This window comes from Bidens hawaiensis, unplaced genomic scaffold (genome assembly GCF_021521415.1).
Source record: "Bidens hawaiensis isolate Kalapana, Puna unplaced genomic scaffold, B.hawaiensis_p1.1 tig00026454_1, whole genome shotgun sequence".
NCBI classification, from domain to species: domain Eukaryota; kingdom Viridiplantae; phylum Streptophyta; class Magnoliopsida; order Asterales; family Asteraceae; genus Bidens; species Bidens hawaiensis.
In genome coordinates this window covers 228,887-248,474 of record NW_027494257.1, presented here as the reverse complement: position 1 = coordinate 248,474, position 19,588 = coordinate 228,887, and the positions used below count along the sequence as shown (strand labels likewise).

The following is a 19,588-nucleotide window of genomic DNA, read 5'->3' as shown; positions in this document are numbered from 1 at the left end:
AAAAATTTCAAGTTACTCCCAACCATATCTGAAAGATACTCATCATGCACCTTTAAAAAGTGGCCGGGGCATTACACAAGCCAAAAGGCATTCGCCTAAATGCGAAAGTACCGTATAGACACGTGAAAGTGGTCTTATGTTGGTCATCGGGGTGAATAGCAATTTGATTGTACCCCGAGTAGCCATCTAAAAAGTAATATAATTTCTAACCTGATAATTTTTCGATGATTTGATCAATTAACAGTAGAGGGAAATCAGATGTCGCGGCGTTTAACTTCGCTAGTCAACGCAAATCCGCCACCCGGTCACCGTTCGGGTAGAAATTTCTTCACCTTTTTCATTACGGGTTATCTGAATTCCCGCCTTCTTTGGAACCGTTTGCGTTGGACTTACCTAAGTAATATCCGAGATAGGGAAAATAATTCCCGCATCCAACCACTTCAAGACCTCTTTCTTCAAAACTTCCCGAATATTTGGATTTAACCATCTTTGTGCATCATATGCGGGGTACACCTCGGGATCCGTGATAATCTTATGTATCACGATAGATGGACTAATTACTTTCAAGTCCATAATCGTCCACCCAATTGCTGCTTTATGCTCCTTCAATACTTCCATCAAAGCTTTTTCCTGCTTTTCTTCTAAATTTGAGGCAATGATGGCAGGTAATGTATTGTTGTCTCCCAAAAACACATATTTGAGGTGTTTTGGGAGTTCCGTAAAATCCACCGCCGGTGGACTCTCAAGTGAAGGCCTCAACTTCGAGTCAATAACGTCCGGTAGTTTCTCTACCTGTTGAGACCATGGCGGTTTACCGATACTTGCAGCATAAATTTCCACCTCTCTTTCTTCATTCTCCAACTGATGTGAATGCTCAATTGTTGTCCTACAACAAATAGCACACTCCTTTTTGGCATCTTCCTCATTTTCATTAGGTTTCAACCCATCAATGATTTTAGACGCGAAGCATTCATCGCTCACCAGAGGGTTAGACACGTTTGAAAAAAAATTCAACCTAAGATTTTTATTCCCAAAAGTCATGTCGACTACTTCGGTTCTACAATTTATTAAAGCATTAGCAGTTGCCAAAGAGGGCCTACTGAGAATCACGTTCGGTTGCCGTTTTGGGTCAACTGTGACATAATCTAGAACCAAAAAGTCGATCGGGTAATAAAAATTCTCGATCATAACAATCACATCTGTAACAATTCCCCTTGAAAGCTTAACTGTCAAATCGGCTAACACCAAGGTGGTGTCGGCTTTTCTAAGTGGACCAAAATCATATTGGTCATATAAGCTTCCCGGAAGAATACTCACCCCCGCTCCAAGATCTAATAACGCCCTCGTCATTTTAAATCACCCACTTGAATGGGTATTATTGGTGTTCCCGGATATTGCAACTTGGGTGGAGGATTCCCGTCAAAACCGAACTCACATTAGCCATTAAATCGACCTTCTTGGACATCTTGTGCGTTCGCTTTTGGGTACACAAGTCCTTCAAATATTTAGCATATGTGGGGACTTTTTTAATAGCATCAATGAGGGGTAAATTAATTTTGACTTGTTTAAAGACTTCCTACATTTCCTCCTAATGTGGGCCCCTCTTTTTTGGTGATGATATTATGGGATTCACCGATACGTGAGGAAACAGAATGGTTTTACCCGTGGGCTCCTTCTCCTTGATTATTGGTGTTTCTTTTTCGTTTACCAATTCGTTTAAATTTTTATTAATTGACTTTTTCGGTTTATTTATTGGTATAATCTCCCCCTCATCATCATTGTTTCCATTTTCCCCCAAATCTTCCATCATTCCTTCAACGAAGGATGATGATGGATTTACCTCGTTATCATAAACCTTACCATTCCTAAGGGTACTTACCTGGTTAATGTGGGTGTTCTTCCCACTTGAAGAACTGTTATTCTGATGGCTAGGATTCTTCAAGGTGTCACTCGGTAACTTGGATGGATTTCGCTTTAGGCTCGCCATTTCTTCAGCCAATTGACTCACATGATTATCTCCTGCCACATTTGCCTCCTCTTGAAGCTCCAACCTCTGATTCAATGCCTTATTCTGAGTCTCTTGATATGCCTTCATTTTTTTCAAAAACTCCATCACATCCTTAAGTGATTCCTCTTTGTTACCCGAAGAATTGCCTTGACCCTACTGATAACACTTTTGATAACCCTTATTCTAACCCCCCGAATCTCTCTAATTGTACCCATTTTGACCGCCGCCCAACCTGTTACCATATTATTTCTGGTTTGACTGATAACCTGTCTTCTGAGAACTTCCCTGAAAATTCGGGTTCTGTTGCGTGTTCGGATTTCCATAACTGAAGATTGGATGATTCCTGAGGCCCGGATGATTAGTATTTGAACTCATATTATTGTATTTCCTTGCACCTGGCACATAGTTGACCTCCTCTTCCACAGTTTCTTCATCTTGCACAACCCCACAACTCGCAACCTCGTGCCCTGACTCACCACAACCTTCACATACCGAATATGTTTTTCTCGAATTTCCCACTCCTTGTACACCTGCAACCAAAAGCCTTTCCATCTTCTTTTCCATTCTATCCATTATGTCATATGAACCATGTCTTTCAACTGCTTTTAACACTGATCTTTTTGATATCATGTTCGACTGTGCTTGTCTCGTTGAATTACTCGCATGTCTCTCCAAATGTCCCCAATCCTCGTTTTCATCATCTGCAAGAAAAGATTCATTCATGGTGGCTTGGAGGTCACGAACATCATCATTTGAGAGACTATCATGGAATGCCTTTATCAACTCCCATAAGCCGATTCCATGATGTGGACAAGTCCTCAGCGATCGTTTAAACCTTTGGAATGAGTTGTAAAAGGTTTGTCCGGTGATTTGTGAAAGTTTCAAATGTTGTTCTCTACGGAGTATAATACTCATCTAAAAACTGTTGCACCAAGTCTCCCCAAGTAAAAATACTAGCTGATGGCAATGATAGAAACCACTTTTTTACCGCATATTTCAAACTAAACTGGAAGACTACCATCTTTACCTCTTCCGCAGTAAAGCATAAACTTGAGATGAGTGCGCATATCATGTTGAATTCACTCAAGTGTAGGTATAGTTCTTCTATAGCCTTTCCATGAAATCTAGATAACCCTGTCAAAATATTCTGCCTCACCGAACAAGTCCTTCCACGTCTGACAAGAATAATGATCGATAGAGGATTCGTAGCCACTTGTGGGATGAAGTGGCTTTGAACGCCCCTGAATGGTGGTGGAACAAATGCCCTTGGACTTCATTATCAGAATTATAGTACGACTGTTCATAGTTTGGTTGCCGTTTTGGTGCTCGATCTCTCTGATTTTCTGGATGATTCCGTCTAATTTATTGGTCATCACAGAGATCTTGTCGCTGATATCAACCCCCTGTTCATCTCTAAGCTCATCCTCATCCTCAGAATCGAAACCGAAATCATCCCCTATTTGCGAATTTTCCACACGTGCACGAGCACGATTAATCTCGGGTCTTTCCTCTCTCAAATCAGCGTGTCTTTGACAGTTTACTATGGCGGATCTGCTTGACAAGTTGTCATCCATGTTAAAATGCCTCCTGGGGTTACGGTTAACATTTTGGTTGAACAGATTTTGGCTTTTGTCACGGTTAACGTTCTGGTTTTGTGGAACTGGTTCTCTTGGTTATTGGTTGGTACATATTGGGTCTCTTCTGTTTCGGGTACTCATAGTCTCTTCTTTTGGTGTTATGACTTCAAGTATTTGGTTTAGTTTGGGTTTTTGAGCAGCTCAGTTTCGTTTTGCTGTTTTCTCAATTTCTAGATCCAACTGTAGCGGCTCTTTCTCACGGGAATAACGTGTATGCATCAACCTGTAAGGTTATCTTCACAAACAAAAACACTAACACCCTGTGTAAAATCAACGAAGAAATAATTAAAAAAAAAAAACTGACCTAGCACTTTGCGCGTTGATTCCCTGGCAACGGCGCCATTTTGATCAATGTCGAAAGGTCAATCAAAAACATTTATAAAATACCTTTACTAGCAAGAGCAAGTAACGTGTCGAATCCACAGGGAATCAGTGAAAAGTGCAAGTGATACTCAAATTTTATTATAAAATACTTAAAGTGGACAGACGATGTCAAGCGGTTTAAATGAGTAGTTTGTAAACAATGATCTCAAAATAACCAAACTCCTGGGTTCGGTTTCGAAACAAGTTAGATAATTGATAAACTTCTTTGGACAGTTTCTTATTAAAAATATGTAAACCAAAAGACTTAACGATTGGCTATGTTGATCGTCAAAATTGAATCCGAACAATTTACAAGACTTAATGAAAATCTATTTGATTATCGGTTTTGCTTGTTGAAACACAAAATCAATAATATGGTTAACGATAAATTGGTCAATGACGAAAGAACTTAATCCTAATTGTTGATGACCACAAATCAATTAACTGACAAATGATTAAGCAATAAACTAATAAAAATCGTTTAAGCACAAAAGCAAAAACAAAGAATTGATCAACCGAATGATTAACCAAATCCAAATCCAAGGTTAAAGTAGAGAATATCAAAACCTAACGTGCAACTCAACCCTACACCTGGAGATTGTTATAAAGCATTTAGCCTAGCATCCCGATCTTCATTCTCTTGATGATTGTGTTGGGGAATGATTTCATGGATCAATCGTGTGATTAGAGTGTGTTGTGGTGGTGTAAAAATTGCCTCCAAGAAGTCCCAAAACTGATGGCGAAAGAATCATTTCGACAATAGGGTTTTATGTCTTTAAATATGGAAGAAAAATACCAAAAACCTCTTTTCCGTCAGACCCAGCCGTAAGCTACGGCTGGGCCATCATAAGCTATGGCTAGTCTGCCGTAACCTACGGCTCATGTAGCGTAGCTTACGGCTGAGCCGTAAGCTACGGAGCTCTGGTTCTGCTTTACGCCCACTGCCAGGCCGTAACCTACGGCCTAGAAGGTGTAGCTTACGGCTGGCCTTGCTCCAGATCTTCGTTTTCTCATTCTTTTTTATTCTCGATCGTCCGGTTAAGCTCCGGATCACCTCTCTTTACATCATCTTGATTCGTCCATCCTCAAACACTCCAAATTATCCCCCAAATAAGCTTCATTAAACTCCGCACACCTGTAACCACAAACGCACTCAAACTACTCATGTTCACAATATTTAACTAATTAAAAAACATGAAATTAGATACTTAATGCACATACTTTTACCCACACATCAGAGTCCAGTAGCACAAGTTCAATTAGAACAACAAGTTCAAGAGGCACCAGCTGTTGCTGAACTGGCGTATGACAAGAAGCACAACATATGTGTGTTCTTGCTCGATGATTTTGTAGGGCGAGACACATTCGTAGGCATTACTGCTTTCTTGCGTCGCTCAAGAATTCATCATGCTATTTCTGCTGATAGTAGTTTACATTTTAGTATTTTTCGTCCGTTTTGGGATAGTGCTAAATATGTAGATGTCGATAAGCACATCAAAGCAGAAATTCAAGATAAGAAGATTGTGATCGATGTTGATGTGATATGAAGGGTCCTACGATTTCCTGATACCACAGATGATCCTTGTGAATTTAATAAAGCTTTTATCCGAGAGTTATATCAATGATTGGACTACAACGGCGAGCTGGATAGATCACAATACAACAAGGCATATTTATGTGAACAATACTAGTACATGCTACATGTACGTATTCACTACCTTGGAGGAAGAAAGGGTGGATTTGATGAGTACAGAATAATGTTGCAGTCGGCTTTCGTGGCTCTGATTCTCAACAAGCCATTCAACTTTTCGGAGTTGATATTTTACCATTTGAAAGAGAGTTGCTTGGTCCGTCATCGCAAGAAAATATTTTTGATGTATCCACGATTCCTGCAGTTAATTATTAATGACTTGGCTCCTAATTTAATACGTGATCCAACGTTGGTGGGCGATGTCATGGTTTTGGATCATATGACTAACGATACAATGAAAAGAATGAATACATATCGAAATCCAACTCCAAAAAATAGGCTAAGTTTCAAAAGATTGATAGTAATATGGCAAGACCATATTATGTATGTCCACCTAATGATTATTGGATTCACTAAGATTCTGATTCAGAACGTGAAGGTGGACAAGGTGGGGAACAATGATAGTGGTGATGGAGGAAACAGTGGAAATGGTGGAAATAATTGTGGGAATAGGGTTGTTGAAGCAGCTCTGATTCTCAACAAGCCATTCAACTTTTCGGAGTTGATATTTTACCATTTGAAAGAGAGTTGCTTGGTCCGTCATCGCAAGAAAATATTTTTGATGTATCCACGATTCCTGCAGTTAATTATTAATGACTTGGCTCCTAATTTAATACGTGATCCAACGTTGGTGGGCGATGTCATGGTTTTGGATCATATGACTAACGATACAATGAAAAGAATGAATACGTATCGAAATCCAACTCCAAAAAATAGGCTAAGTTTCAAAAGATTGATAGTCATATGGCAAGACCATATTATGTATGTCCACCTAATGATTATTGGATTCACTAAGATTCTGATTCAGAACGTGAAGGTGGACAAGGTGGGGAACAATGATAGTGGTGATGGAGGAAACAGTGGAAATGGTGGAAATGATTGTGGGAATAGGGTTGTTGAAGCAGCTCGTGTTGAGGATTTTATACGTAAACGAAAGGGAAAAGCACCGAAGAAATAAAAGCCAAAGACGATGAGGACCCGTAGTGGTGATGGAGTGGAGATTGGTCCATTCGTACCAAGGATATCCATTTCTCAACAAGCACGAGTGGTATCTACTATCGTTAGTACCCAGGATGTTACTTTGATGACCACAGCATCTTCTGATCCAATATTCGCATCCATTCCTCAATAAATTCTATCTCCGATGCCGACATCTACTGCTTCTACTATAGCAACAACTCCTACTCCTATGCCAACAACGATTGCAGCCTATGGATTTCTCTTATATGGCCTTCATTCGGCCTCAAGGACCAATATAGCTACCTCCTCCAACAAGTTTAACAATGTCAGTTCCTCAACAAATGGCTATGTTGTTGAACTTGATATGCCTTCAAGAGAAGCAAATGGCCACCGACTGCCAATTTCAAGATCAGATGCGGTTGGATCAACGAAAGATGGTAAGCCACATCGCTTATTTTCAAAGTAAGAATCATGAGCTACGGGTCATTGTTACTACTCAGGGGGGGGGGGAAGATTAAGGAGCAAGAAGATGCCATCCTTCAACTTACTTGCAAATATTACATGCTTAAGAAGTTGAAAGGAAATGACGATGACAAAGACCATGTTGCTGGAACAAGTGGTGGTGGTGAGCAGCAACAAAAGACATGTACTTCTGGTACTTCTGCTGGTGTTGGGTCTGAGGGTGGTGAAAAGCAGTTAGTAGTGTATCGTGACACTACTAACGTGCCACCTACTGAGTCTATAAAGGCAATAACTTTTTATTTATTGAAAACGAACGAGGTATTGTGATGAGTATGGTTAACGCCGATGAGATTGAGGAATGTGAATATATTAATCAATATTTAACCAGAGATCAGATATCGTTACTGCCCAGTTAACATGATAAGGAGTTGGAAAAGTTAGAGAATGAGGAGGATATGGAGGTGATTGATGATGATGAGGTCAGATTTGATACAAGTATCCTGTCTCGGGATACGTCGTTTAATTATGATGACGTCGAAATTGAAGACGTGATAGCTGGGGAGTATCCTGATCTGTACACGCGTACTAATACAGATCTAGATAATCTATTCTTTACTACTGAACATGTGGAAGCAGCTGAAGAGCGTTTGATAATAAGAGAAGAAAGATAAAGTAAAGGAACTTGGATCGGGATCGAAGAAACCAGGTTTTGATGGTATGTTTGGACATAATGAGGCTAAATTCTCGAAGCCCATTGATGTTTTAAGGTATGCAGAGCAATAGATTGATAGGCAGGTCAAAGCTCGTGCGACTACTCACCAAATGACCACATTCAAAGCATCGAAACTGTCAAAGGAGATATCATCTCTTGGCTCTGTGATTCTGAGCTTAGGGTATGCATCACCAATTAGGAACACGGCGTGCAATACTATCAACACATTGAAGATGTTCTTACTTTACCGAGATGGGACATGCGTACATTAGCTAAGAGGTCGTTCGTCAATCGTGGAAAAAGGGAGATGGCGGATTGGTTCTATCGTCCCTTATTGTTTGTGGTATGTCACAGTTTCAAGTTATTTAAAACGCAGGTTCCTACACATAAATATATCGAAGAGTTCGATTCACGGAACGGATGGAGAAAGCTTGTGTTAAAGGTAAAGTCATCGTGGACTTTGAAGCGAGTTCCTGTGAAGACTTTTCCCCCAAAGTCTTTACAAGACACTCAATCAGTGGTAATATGACAACCGCATCGGTGAAGCCGTTATCGTACTTGGTACGGGATTGAAGACGGAGTTCATACGGGTTATTTACCCGATGTGGTTGGTTAACTTATCATAATTGGACAATGATGTGTTATTCAATATTGAGATCCGATTTGCTGAACAGAAGGATTGCGATCTTGCTATGCAATTTCAACATGTTGTACGTGTTTGCCAATTGTTATAAGTTCATAGTTGTGCTGACTGGAGGACTAAAAGATTCATGTAATCGAAGACAAAGAGCACGAGATGAGGGGGATTTTGTTAGTGCATGGTTTTGTCATCTCGGTCTTTGTTTATCTCAATGTAATTTATTATTAGCAATGTAAAGGTTATTTTGGTAATTTTGCTTACCATTCGTTATGTTTTTTGGCCATTTGTTAAGGAAGTTTAACAATTGAGCCCATCTGTTATGTATTAAGGCAATTTGTTATGCAATGTATAACAAATGAGCCCAATCGTGAATATATTAGTACCATTCGTTAAGGATATTTAACGAATGAGGTATAACGAATGAGTCATTCGTTATAGATTAAGTTAGTGATAGGGAAGGAAGACGAATGGGGTCGTCTTTTATATATACATGTATCCATGTTAACTTAATTAACAAGTGTGATTATTCTTATTGATAAGCCGTTACTCTGTCCAAATATCCTCTCACACACTTCACTGAAAGTAATCACAATCCGTATAATGTATCGATCTTTCACCTGTTATATATCAAGAACTAGATCTACGAGAATGAAATGAACCCGATCACATATTGGTTTCTCACCTTGGATGAATGATTACGGGATTTAGAGAGTTTGTTTGGTTAATTCGTTGATAAGGACAAGTTTAGAGGTTACTTTAGAGACTATTTATAGTGTCAGTTAGTCTTTAATTTTTGTATTTTCAATTATATTTCATGAGGTTCGATCGCTTTGGTTTCGGTAACTCGTTTTTGATTTTATTTCAAGTTTAGCTTCAATTTCAAGGTGAATTTTTCACGCCGCTTTTTTAGCTTTTAGTTTTGGGGGAGCATACATATCCTTATCAAATACTTTGTTTTACTTCACTTCGTATATTTAAAACTACAATTCATTATCATGGACTTGTGTGCTTATTTGCTTACTTTCTGAAAGATTACGTGCTCATGGTTTCCTCATTAAGTATTATCATACGCCCCTCTTTGCACTCAGGACCTCGAAGTTATGAGTGGAAAAGGGACCCCCGATCTGAGTACATTGGTTGTTACCAATTGGAAAATACATTGTTTGCGCTATTACTACACTAAGGCGTATGGAATTGTATGATTTTTATGTACTTATATCAAATTTGTGTGAACTCACCAACTATTCAATTAGTTGACTTTATTTTATACGTATGCTACAGGTACAATTATTAGAGGATGAAATGGCGAAGACTTAGAACTTAGGATATTTAAATAAATGGACAAATTGTTTCATTGTTTTTACTTTTCATGTATTTCTTTAATTTCGAACTTGTGTATTTAAAGATTTAAATAAATTAATGATAATAGTGTCACATGTGTTTCAAGCAATTTGTACGTCACCACCGAGCAATCCTTGAATCTGTGATATCACCACCGAGACTAGAATAGGTCAGTAGGCTCTGATACCAATTGTAAGTCCTGTGAATGGATCTTTCAATGTGATATCACCAAATCTCGTGATTAGGCGGAAACTAACACGAGTTGATTCAATATCATGCAAACAAACACAATACGAACACAATGAATCTGCTCCAAAACACACGTATATTAAACGTCTGGTGCTTAAGCACAACGAGTTACAAACAGTTAATACTTCACTCGTCTCTCTCTATCACGTCTCACACCTCTAACCCCATAGTCAACCTAATTATATGGTTTAGACGACTCGAGATTTTAACGAGCTGAGCTTGAACTCATCATTACATCTCGTTAAGATAAACGAATCGTGATCGTTGAAAGTTAAATGACTAAACGCGAACATGCTCGTGTTTGTGTTCGTTCAGTTCATTTACAGGCCTATTTGTAAAAAGAATATTCAAAATTACCAATTTCATAGCCACACCACCTCGTTTTTTTTTTCTGAATTGATTTGGAAGGAGTGAACTATTCTTGTACACCAAAATAATCAGTTTGTTGTAAGCACAGAATATACTCTCTTTATATTTGTACAGTGTGATGAGCTAGTACGGTTTCAGATTTCATGCCTTTGATGTACACCATCAAAGGTTGCTCCAGGTGTAACTGAAAACTTGTTATTGCATGTCAAAACCGGTTGGGTCATGTTGATCGAAAGCCACTTTTGCAATTTAGAAATACAAATGTTTCTTTCAATAAACTCGATTATATGTTGTATAATACTTACATAAAGTTAGGGTTATCACGTGACCTGAAAATAATCATTCCATGACTAAAACAAATGAAAACAAAAACCATTAGTTTACCATGCAGCACTAACCTAAATTTCATAAATTTAACAAAAAGAAAACTTTAGATTAACCCACGTATCTTCTTTTGGATGACTCCTGCATAAGGGCAAATAGAGGCACTGTGATAAACCTGGTAATAATTCTATGAACCCATAATATAACACATCTGTAAAGGCAAAGAAGAACACAGTATCCAACAAAAAAAAACAATACCTTCTGAATCTCCTGAGAATAATTTCTTAACTTCATCTTGTGTTTCAATGGCACCATTAGAGTTTACGCCGAAAGAAACATGTCTCATTTACCAAGAATTCAAATATTTATTATAAATGTTAAAATGTAAAACCCAAAATCTTGAACTTTGAACACTTACAGGACACACTCTTCAAGTTCAGCAGGAGCAACTTAAATCCTCCAGGCTTATCATTTCCTTCAATCTAAGAACATCAAAACTTCATCATCGTCATCAACATACCAGACTCAGGTGTGTAACCAGATGTTCTCTCGGTTGAAGCCTTAGGGGTCATCAAAAGCAAAATTAAACCCTGAAAATGGCCACACAATTCTGCAAATCGGTCGTTATCAAAAAATCAAACCACCAAAAAGTCGTTTAGGCTTTGCAGGTTTACCTTATCCTCGATGTTGGTGTTCGTGGTTTGCAGGTTTACAGAACACAGAACCAGGCAACTTCCGACGATGGAATGGCGAACTGCTTAAGCTGTGGTGGTTTGAAGAGAGAGCATTGATTTTGGTGACATTTGCTAAAAGAGATATTTACAGATGTATGATGAATTCAGATTTTGAATAGGATTGTGAGGATAAGTGATTTGGGCGGGATCATTACAAAACCTTTGATGGTTAAGTTTATATGCATCAAACATTTGTACATTATGCATGAATATATTGTACCTCTTAATTTTAAGAGTTTTTTTGGTAAATTACTTATTTGCCCTTCATATATACATTATAATTAGGGGTGCAAACAAGCCGAGCCGATCCCGAGCTCGACTAGGCTCGAGTTCGGCTCATTTACTTACACAGAGCTCGAGCTCGAGCCGTTTCGAGCTCTATTTTCAAAGCTCGAGCTCGGCTCATGAATGGATTTTGAAGCTCGAGCTCGGCTCGGGCTCTACTCGTTTACTATTTATCAATTATTTTTTTATATAATTATAATTATTTTATATATTTTTTTATAATTATAATTTTATGTATAAAAGAATATATATTATTTAGTTATTTTTATTTATTGTTTCATAACATTATATTTATTAATTAATAATTATTAAATATATATTTTAAAAAATTATATAAATGGCAGGCTCGTTTAGGCTTGCGAGTCGGCTCGAGCTCGATAAGTAAAGCTCGGGCTCGTTTATTAAACGAGCTTAGTTTTAGGCTTGAGCTCGAGCTCGGGTTCGATAAAGCTCGGCTTGAACGAGCTTTTTAACGAGCCGATCTCGAGTAGCTCGCAAGCAGCTCGGCTCATTTGCACCCCTAATTATAATATAATGTGTGTGTGTGTGCATGCATGTGTGTGTGTGTGTATAGGGGTGGGATCTAGAGAAAACATCTCTTAAAGAGAGAACTATTTTTAAATTTTTTTCAAAAAATATTTTTTGATTTCTTTTTGTTTCCTCCTTCTAACAAGTTGATAGTGTTTCTTAAAAAAACTGTCGATGTAGTGCATATATGCAATAATATGTATTTTTTTATATACAATAGTGTTTTATTGCATATATTACAACACAATTGCATTATACAATTCACATTATTGAATATATGCGAATACAACACTATTTATTGTATGCAATGCACAATAATGCATACGTAATACAACACTAATGCACATATGCACTATATCGATTTTTTTTAATTTTTATATTTAATATAAAACTATTGCAAATATACAATACAAACAACAGCATATATGTAATTCAACACTATTTCACATATCAAAATAGACAATATTGCACATATGCATTATAAAAAAGTCGACGTGTTGCACATATGCATTACAACAAGTTTTTTTTTATTTTTTATTTTTTATTTTCTTGTTTTTTTGTAGTGAAGCACAACAACATATAGAAGAATGAAATAAAAAAAATATTAAAAAAAAATTTATATTAGTTCTCTAGTTCTCTCTCTAAGAAAGAGTTTTCTCTTGATCATTTCTCTCTCTCTCTCTCTTTATATCTATATATACATATATATATATAGGGGTGAGTTCACTGGGGAACTGTGGAACATCATTCCCAATCATTGATCAATTTCCCCCATCCTTATGGTGCACCGTTAATCACCTACATCACATCATTTTTTTAAGAGAAAAAAACCCATAAAAATATCAAAAAAAATAATTACAGAAACTATAAAACAAAAAAAAAGAAAAAGATAAAAAAACCTGAAATGTTTATCTAGCATCCCCGATCCAAAAAAAAACCTTCAACATATCAAAAAATTATTTATAAAATATAAAAAAAAACAGTAGAAAAACAAAAATGTATATCTATCATCCTTGTTTCAAAACAACTCAATTTAGCCTTTGGGTTTAGTTTAGCTTTTAGCAGGTTTAGATTTTTTTTAGCTTGGGGGGTAAACACTTTTCATTAACATTTTATACGTAAAAAAACAAATCTCATTACCATTTTACATGTAAAGCAACAGTTCATTAAGATTTTACATGTAAAATAACAATTTTAATTAACATTTTACACGTAAAACAAAATATCTAATTAACCTTTTACACGTAAAACAACAATTTTTAAATATTTACATGTAAAACAACAGGTTTCGTTATAACGTTAATGTATATTCAACAATTATGTATATATTAAAAACCAACATATGGTTATCTCACGAAATTTAGTGTTCTTGAACATTTTTAAGTTATATTTTTACGCATGTAAAGACATTCTGAGTTTCAATGTAGCGGTTATATATATTTATGCATTTTTTCCAGCTATATTTCCATCGTTACGTGCACAAGAAAATCCCCCCCCCCCCCTTAAAAAACCTAACCTTCAACCCGGAAATCCTAGAACCCCTAAAAACCTATCCCTAAAACCAAAACTAAATCCGAAGGGTAAACCAAGAATTTTATTTTATTTTACTTATTATTTATGTATTTTTGAAACAAGAATGCTATATATATATATATATATATATATTGTTTTTTTACCTTTTTTTCTACAAAATTAAAGATATTGTCCTTTATGTTTGTACCAAATTTCACTCATTGTCTTTTATGTTTAATGTTGACAAGTTTTATCCTTTACATTTACAAATCCAACAACGGTTGTCCTTTGCCCCTAACCCAATGAGTTTTCCTTGTCAAATCAAGTCATGTGCATTGCACATGAGGGCAAATTGATACTTTACCAACTTAATTAAAAACACATTTATATATGTCTCTTTCTTTCTTCTACCATATATCCACACCACCAACTATGACATTTGTCATATTCGGTTTAACTTGTATTTCTCATTGTATCGGAAACCTGACGCGTTAAAGGTCTTTTGGATTCGTCGTTATAAATAAAATGTTGGGTTTTATGTTCATTTATGTTACACAAATGTCGGATCAAGAAAACATCCTTTTTGGTACGTTAAAACACCTTTTTATGGCTAAAAACGACTTAAATCAAACTTAAAGGACTAATTGTGTCAAACACCTCTTGTTTTGTGCATTGTTTGACCATTATTAACCAATGAAATGCATGTATACCCCTTGTGAGTAAACTATATTTTTTCCACTATAAAAGCAAGTCCCATGCACCCATTTTGTTTTGATCTTTCTTCTCCAAACTCTCTCAATCTAAGATCCAAGTATCCATTCGTCAAGTTTATGATAGTTTGACTCTTCAAGGTCAAACTAATACTAATCTTTATTACTAACTAATTCTTGTTAGTTAAATTTGTTAGAATAGCTTGTTTAAAACATACTCTCCTTGTTTCCTTGGTTTTCCCTTCTTCGGCCTTGTCAGTTTAGGTGTATTGCTAGGCAAGGCTTCATGGAGGACTATTATAGTCCTTGTTATATACTTTAATTTATGCTTTAATTTATGTAAGCTTACTAATGTTGTTTAGTTTCTAATCACTTTAGTTTCCAAATAATTTTAATGAGTTATATGGTATTCGGTATGTGGCCACCATTCTCGGTTTCATCCCTGGTCAATAGTCGAACCAAAACCGAACTTTTGTTTAAATACTTTATTGTTAACATATTGTATGTAAGACTTGAGTATTGTCATTTCTAAGTTTGTTCTAATGAGTTCTATGGTATTGGGTATGTGGTAACCATTCTCGGACTTATTCCGAGTCAAGGACCGAACCAAGACCGAAGTCTCATTTAGATGCTTTATATTTAAAATGATTTAATAATAAGTTACATGTAAGATTTGTATATTATAAATTCTAAGTTTATTTTAATAATTCTATGGTATTGAGTATGTGGTAACCATCCTTGATCTTATTCCGAGTCAAGGACCAAAGCAAGACAAAACTAAACCGAGTTCACTCGCTTAAGACGCACTAGTTGTGTTTTGGGCCACCGAATCTCGTATTTTTCTCTAAAACTATATTATAAACTAATTTTAATTATTTTCTCAAAATACTTGGCATGTCGGATACAACTTGATCTCATAACAAGTTTGGACTGACAAAACCAAACACTCGCTTAACGGACGTCGAGGTTCTCCTTAATAGAACTACACACTTGGTTAAGTTTCTTTTGATTTCATTGAGTTATCTCATAACATTTATTACTTTGGAATCTTCGCTTCGATCTTGACCAATTATCAAGACTCGAACCGACAAATCCGAACACTTGTAAAATCTCGTTTTGGTATCTATCTAACAAAGGATCTTGCAATATTGCAACCTTACCCAAATATTTACTTAACAAATGTTAAGTGAAACTAATGAATAGAATACCGAGACTCGATTTCGAGTAAACTTACTTTTCTAAAACCATTACTTTAATTCTTATGCATTTACATTTTAACTCTCAAACATTAATTATTTATTTTACTTGTCAAGTTATTTTACTTTAAAGCTTTTAAACCCGTCTACTAACTCAATATCCTTTTTAATCTAGGTCTTGCCCGTTGAACTTACCCTTCCCCATTTTATCGCAATCTATCCTTCAAGTTACTTATTTCACGTGAGTACATTTCATCCCCCGTTTTCTTTTTATACTTTGGGGGTAACATGTATACCTATTCAAAACAATAATGATTTATAATACACTATTCTCAAACCACAAACTCTAGGTTATATTATACATAGAATACTTGCTCTATTGTGTGTTATATGTTATATATGCTTTACGTGCACGAGTTTTTGTTTTATGTTGTTGAGCCTTAATAAGTATGATCATACGCACCCCTAACTACTTAAGCATTGAGCTAGTAGAATAGGGTCTCATTATCCGAGTATGTCGATTGTTACCGATTAGAAAGAATCCTCATTTACTTATGATTTATATACAGCAACTGATGCTTTTATTTATAGTCTCATATTCATTTGTGGATTTTGCCTCATATTATATATAGTCAAAACTATGAAATTTCTAACCAACATTCATGTTGACAAATATTATTTTATGCATTGTTACAGGTTTAATTATTGGTTGATTGGAGTTTGAAGATGTTATTTTATTTGAGACCGTTTAGGTTATTAAAAGAATGAACAATTAAATTCTTATATTTGGTATTATTTGTATGAACAAGATGTGTACTTTTGGTGTTTGAATGAAATTAATGAGTTTTTTAAATATTGTTTCTTTAATAGTGTCTTTTGTTCATGGGCAATCAGTTGCATCACGGCATGTTCTGCCGCCTTTGGTCGGGGTGTGACAGATTGGTATCAGAGCCAAGACTATAGGATAGGCGGTTAGACGTAACGGCCTTGTGTAGTTTTGTTTAGGGTCCTTATACATGTTGCTTATACGTGTTACCCTACTTGATTGTTCATTACACTTATATATTTATTTTCTTATTTATCTCATTTAATCTCCAAAAGATATACACATGCACACACTCTCATAGTATTCCAAGGTATCATTACCTTACCGCAAAAAGTAGGTTTTTATGTTGATTTTATGGATCACAAACTTAATTTGGATCCCGTTATTTAAGATCTCTTTGAATTTATAACGGGTTTGTAGCCACCATAGAGGGTGAACCACTATGAAACGATCATTTGACAAAAATATTCCAAGAATCGAAGGTGATTTAGTTATCTGGGATGATTGAATTATAGTGTTCTTACACTAGGCCAACAAACCGTGTTATACATGTCAATACTTTAAGTTGTCGAATGCAAGCGTTCCAGTTGCCTTCTCATATTTTTTGTTGGAAGCATAAGAGTCATGCTGATACGTGGACTAATGTTTTCAACAACCCGATTACCTCATCGTTTTCTTTTTATTGTTGTTATTAAGATATTTGGGACAAAACGTGTAAAACACGATGATTTCATGCACATGTTCAATCACTTTACCACAAAAAAAATTTTAGATTTAATATTGGGACAACAAGTCATGGTGGTTCATATAAGTTTTCTCGCTTTTAAATTATAACACATTGTTTTCAAACTTCAACTATTTAAACTATTGAACATTTTATCTATTACTTGATTTACTAACAAAAAAGAAAATGTTTTCTCTAACATCCTCATCCTCATAGCTCTAAGACTCACAATCATTAACACATCATATCTACATATCATCCTCATAATTACATCAATTACCCCAAATTTATACCAATTCTCTTTTATTATTTTAGAATGCCTCCCCTACGACGCCACACTCGCAAGCCGAACTCCGGTCATCGGATAACCGCTATGGTTGCTAAAGAAATCGTCGTTGTGATTCCCGGACTAATAACTCAAATTCAAGCCACCCAACCCACCGTTACTCAAACCACACCTAACCATGCACCTTTTGCCTTGAAAAATTTCACCGGTGCCAACCCATCTCAGTTTCATGGCAATAATGATGCCACTACATTGTTGCAATGGTTCAAAAAGATGGAAAACGTTTTTAATCTTTGTGAATCGCCCAAACCCAAGAAAACCACGTACGCCTCAAGCATGTTCGAGAGAACCGCCCGCACTTGGTGGAACGGCGAAATGTTTGCCAATGGGACGGAAGTAGCTATGGCCTACTCATGGATCAAGCTCAAGGAAGTCATGATGAAGAAATTTTTGCCGAAAACATGAACTCCAAAAACTCGAATCCGAATTGTGGGAACTTAAGCAAGAGAGTGGTAACAACTCCGCCTACTCCAACCACTTTCATGAGCTTAGTCTCTTGGTTCCTCACTTGATCACTCCCCTCGAACGGGCGATTGACAAGTATATCGATGGTTTGCCTATGCAAATCCGAGACTCGGTGATGAGTAGTAAACCGCAAACACTCTATGACGCAATTACCTTAGTCGGTGCTCTTTCCGAAATTCATGTTAATGCAGGTACCCTCACCATAAAAAGCTCCAAGAAAACCAATGAGAAGAATACTCCCGAACCATCAACCCTCACCAAAGTTTACCCGCAACCTCAATCCATAAACTACTCCAACTCATCCCACCACTCCAAGAAGAAAAGAAAACCCACCTATCGAAACTATGCCGTCACCCACCCATCACAACCTCAATCTCAATCCCAAGCACTCCAAAACCAAAAACCGTATTCCGGCTCTCATCACTTGTGTATCACTTGCCAACGCCATCATCCTGCTTAATCCGCTTGCCGCCAATGCACTAAGTGTAACCGCTATGGTCACCTTAGCAACGTGTGTCTGGAAGCCTCCCATGGGCAACCCGCTCCACCCAAGATTCGCTACATCTAACCAAAATCTTCCTACACCTTCTGCTCAAACTCCTCCTCAACCTAGAGCTTGTTTCAGTTGTGGAGATCCCGAATCATTTCTGCGATGCTTATCCTCAACTTGCTTTTGTTAATCAAGCTCAAATCATGCTCACACCCTACTACCAAACCTAAGCCTACCAATTTCAAACCTATCAACCTCAAATCCCGCAACTTTTGGCTCCTCCGGCTCAACCGCTCCAAGCAATGCAAGCCCTTCCTCCTCCGCCACACCCGCAAGCAATGCTAGCTCTCCCTCCTCCTCCAGGTCAACAAGTCAACCACGGCAACTAAGGGCATGCGTTTATGATGAACGCCAACCAAGCTCAAGTTGCCAACGATGTGGTGAATTGTACGTTTTTAGTAAATGAGCATTTAGCCTCAATTTTATTTGATATAGGAGCTGATAAGAGTTTTGTTTCTTTTAAATTTGAATCTATATTTGCCGTACCTAGCACTAAACTTTCTCGGCCTTTTTTCTATCGAAGGACCCAATGGTAGCTCCATCACCATCGATTCGGTCATTCGAAATTGTATTATCACTCTTTGCAAGCGCGAATTCTCCATTGACCTCAACCTGATGCAAATGGGAAGCTTCGACATCATAGTAGGTATGGATTAGTTAGCTTTGCACCGTGCCGAAATCGTTTGTTATAATACGTTTATTCGAATTCCGCTCGTCAATGGCAAAACCCTCAAAGTCTTTGGAAAAACAATTCCCAAAAACTCAACATCATGTCAAGCACTCGATCTCGTAAGTACCTACGCCAAAAGTACGTTCCATTCCTAGCCCAAGCGGTGGTGAAAGCCCCCAAGAAAAGAAAATTCAAGACATCCCCGTTGTTTGTGAATTTCCCAGCGT

At 36.9% G+C, this 19,588-nt stretch overlaps 1 protein-coding gene across 1 annotated transcript; it reads right to left on the bottom strand.

The window, feature by feature from the left end:
- Positions 1-393: 393 nt before the first annotated feature.
- LOC143573480 (uncharacterized) lies at positions 394-1,350 on the bottom strand. The gene has a single exon (XM_077058347.1). It carries the CDS (start codon positions 1,348-1,350, stop codon positions 394-396), a length of 957 nt encoding a protein of 318 aa, XP_076914462.1.
- Between the last annotated feature and the right edge of the window lie 18,238 nt (positions 1,351-19,588).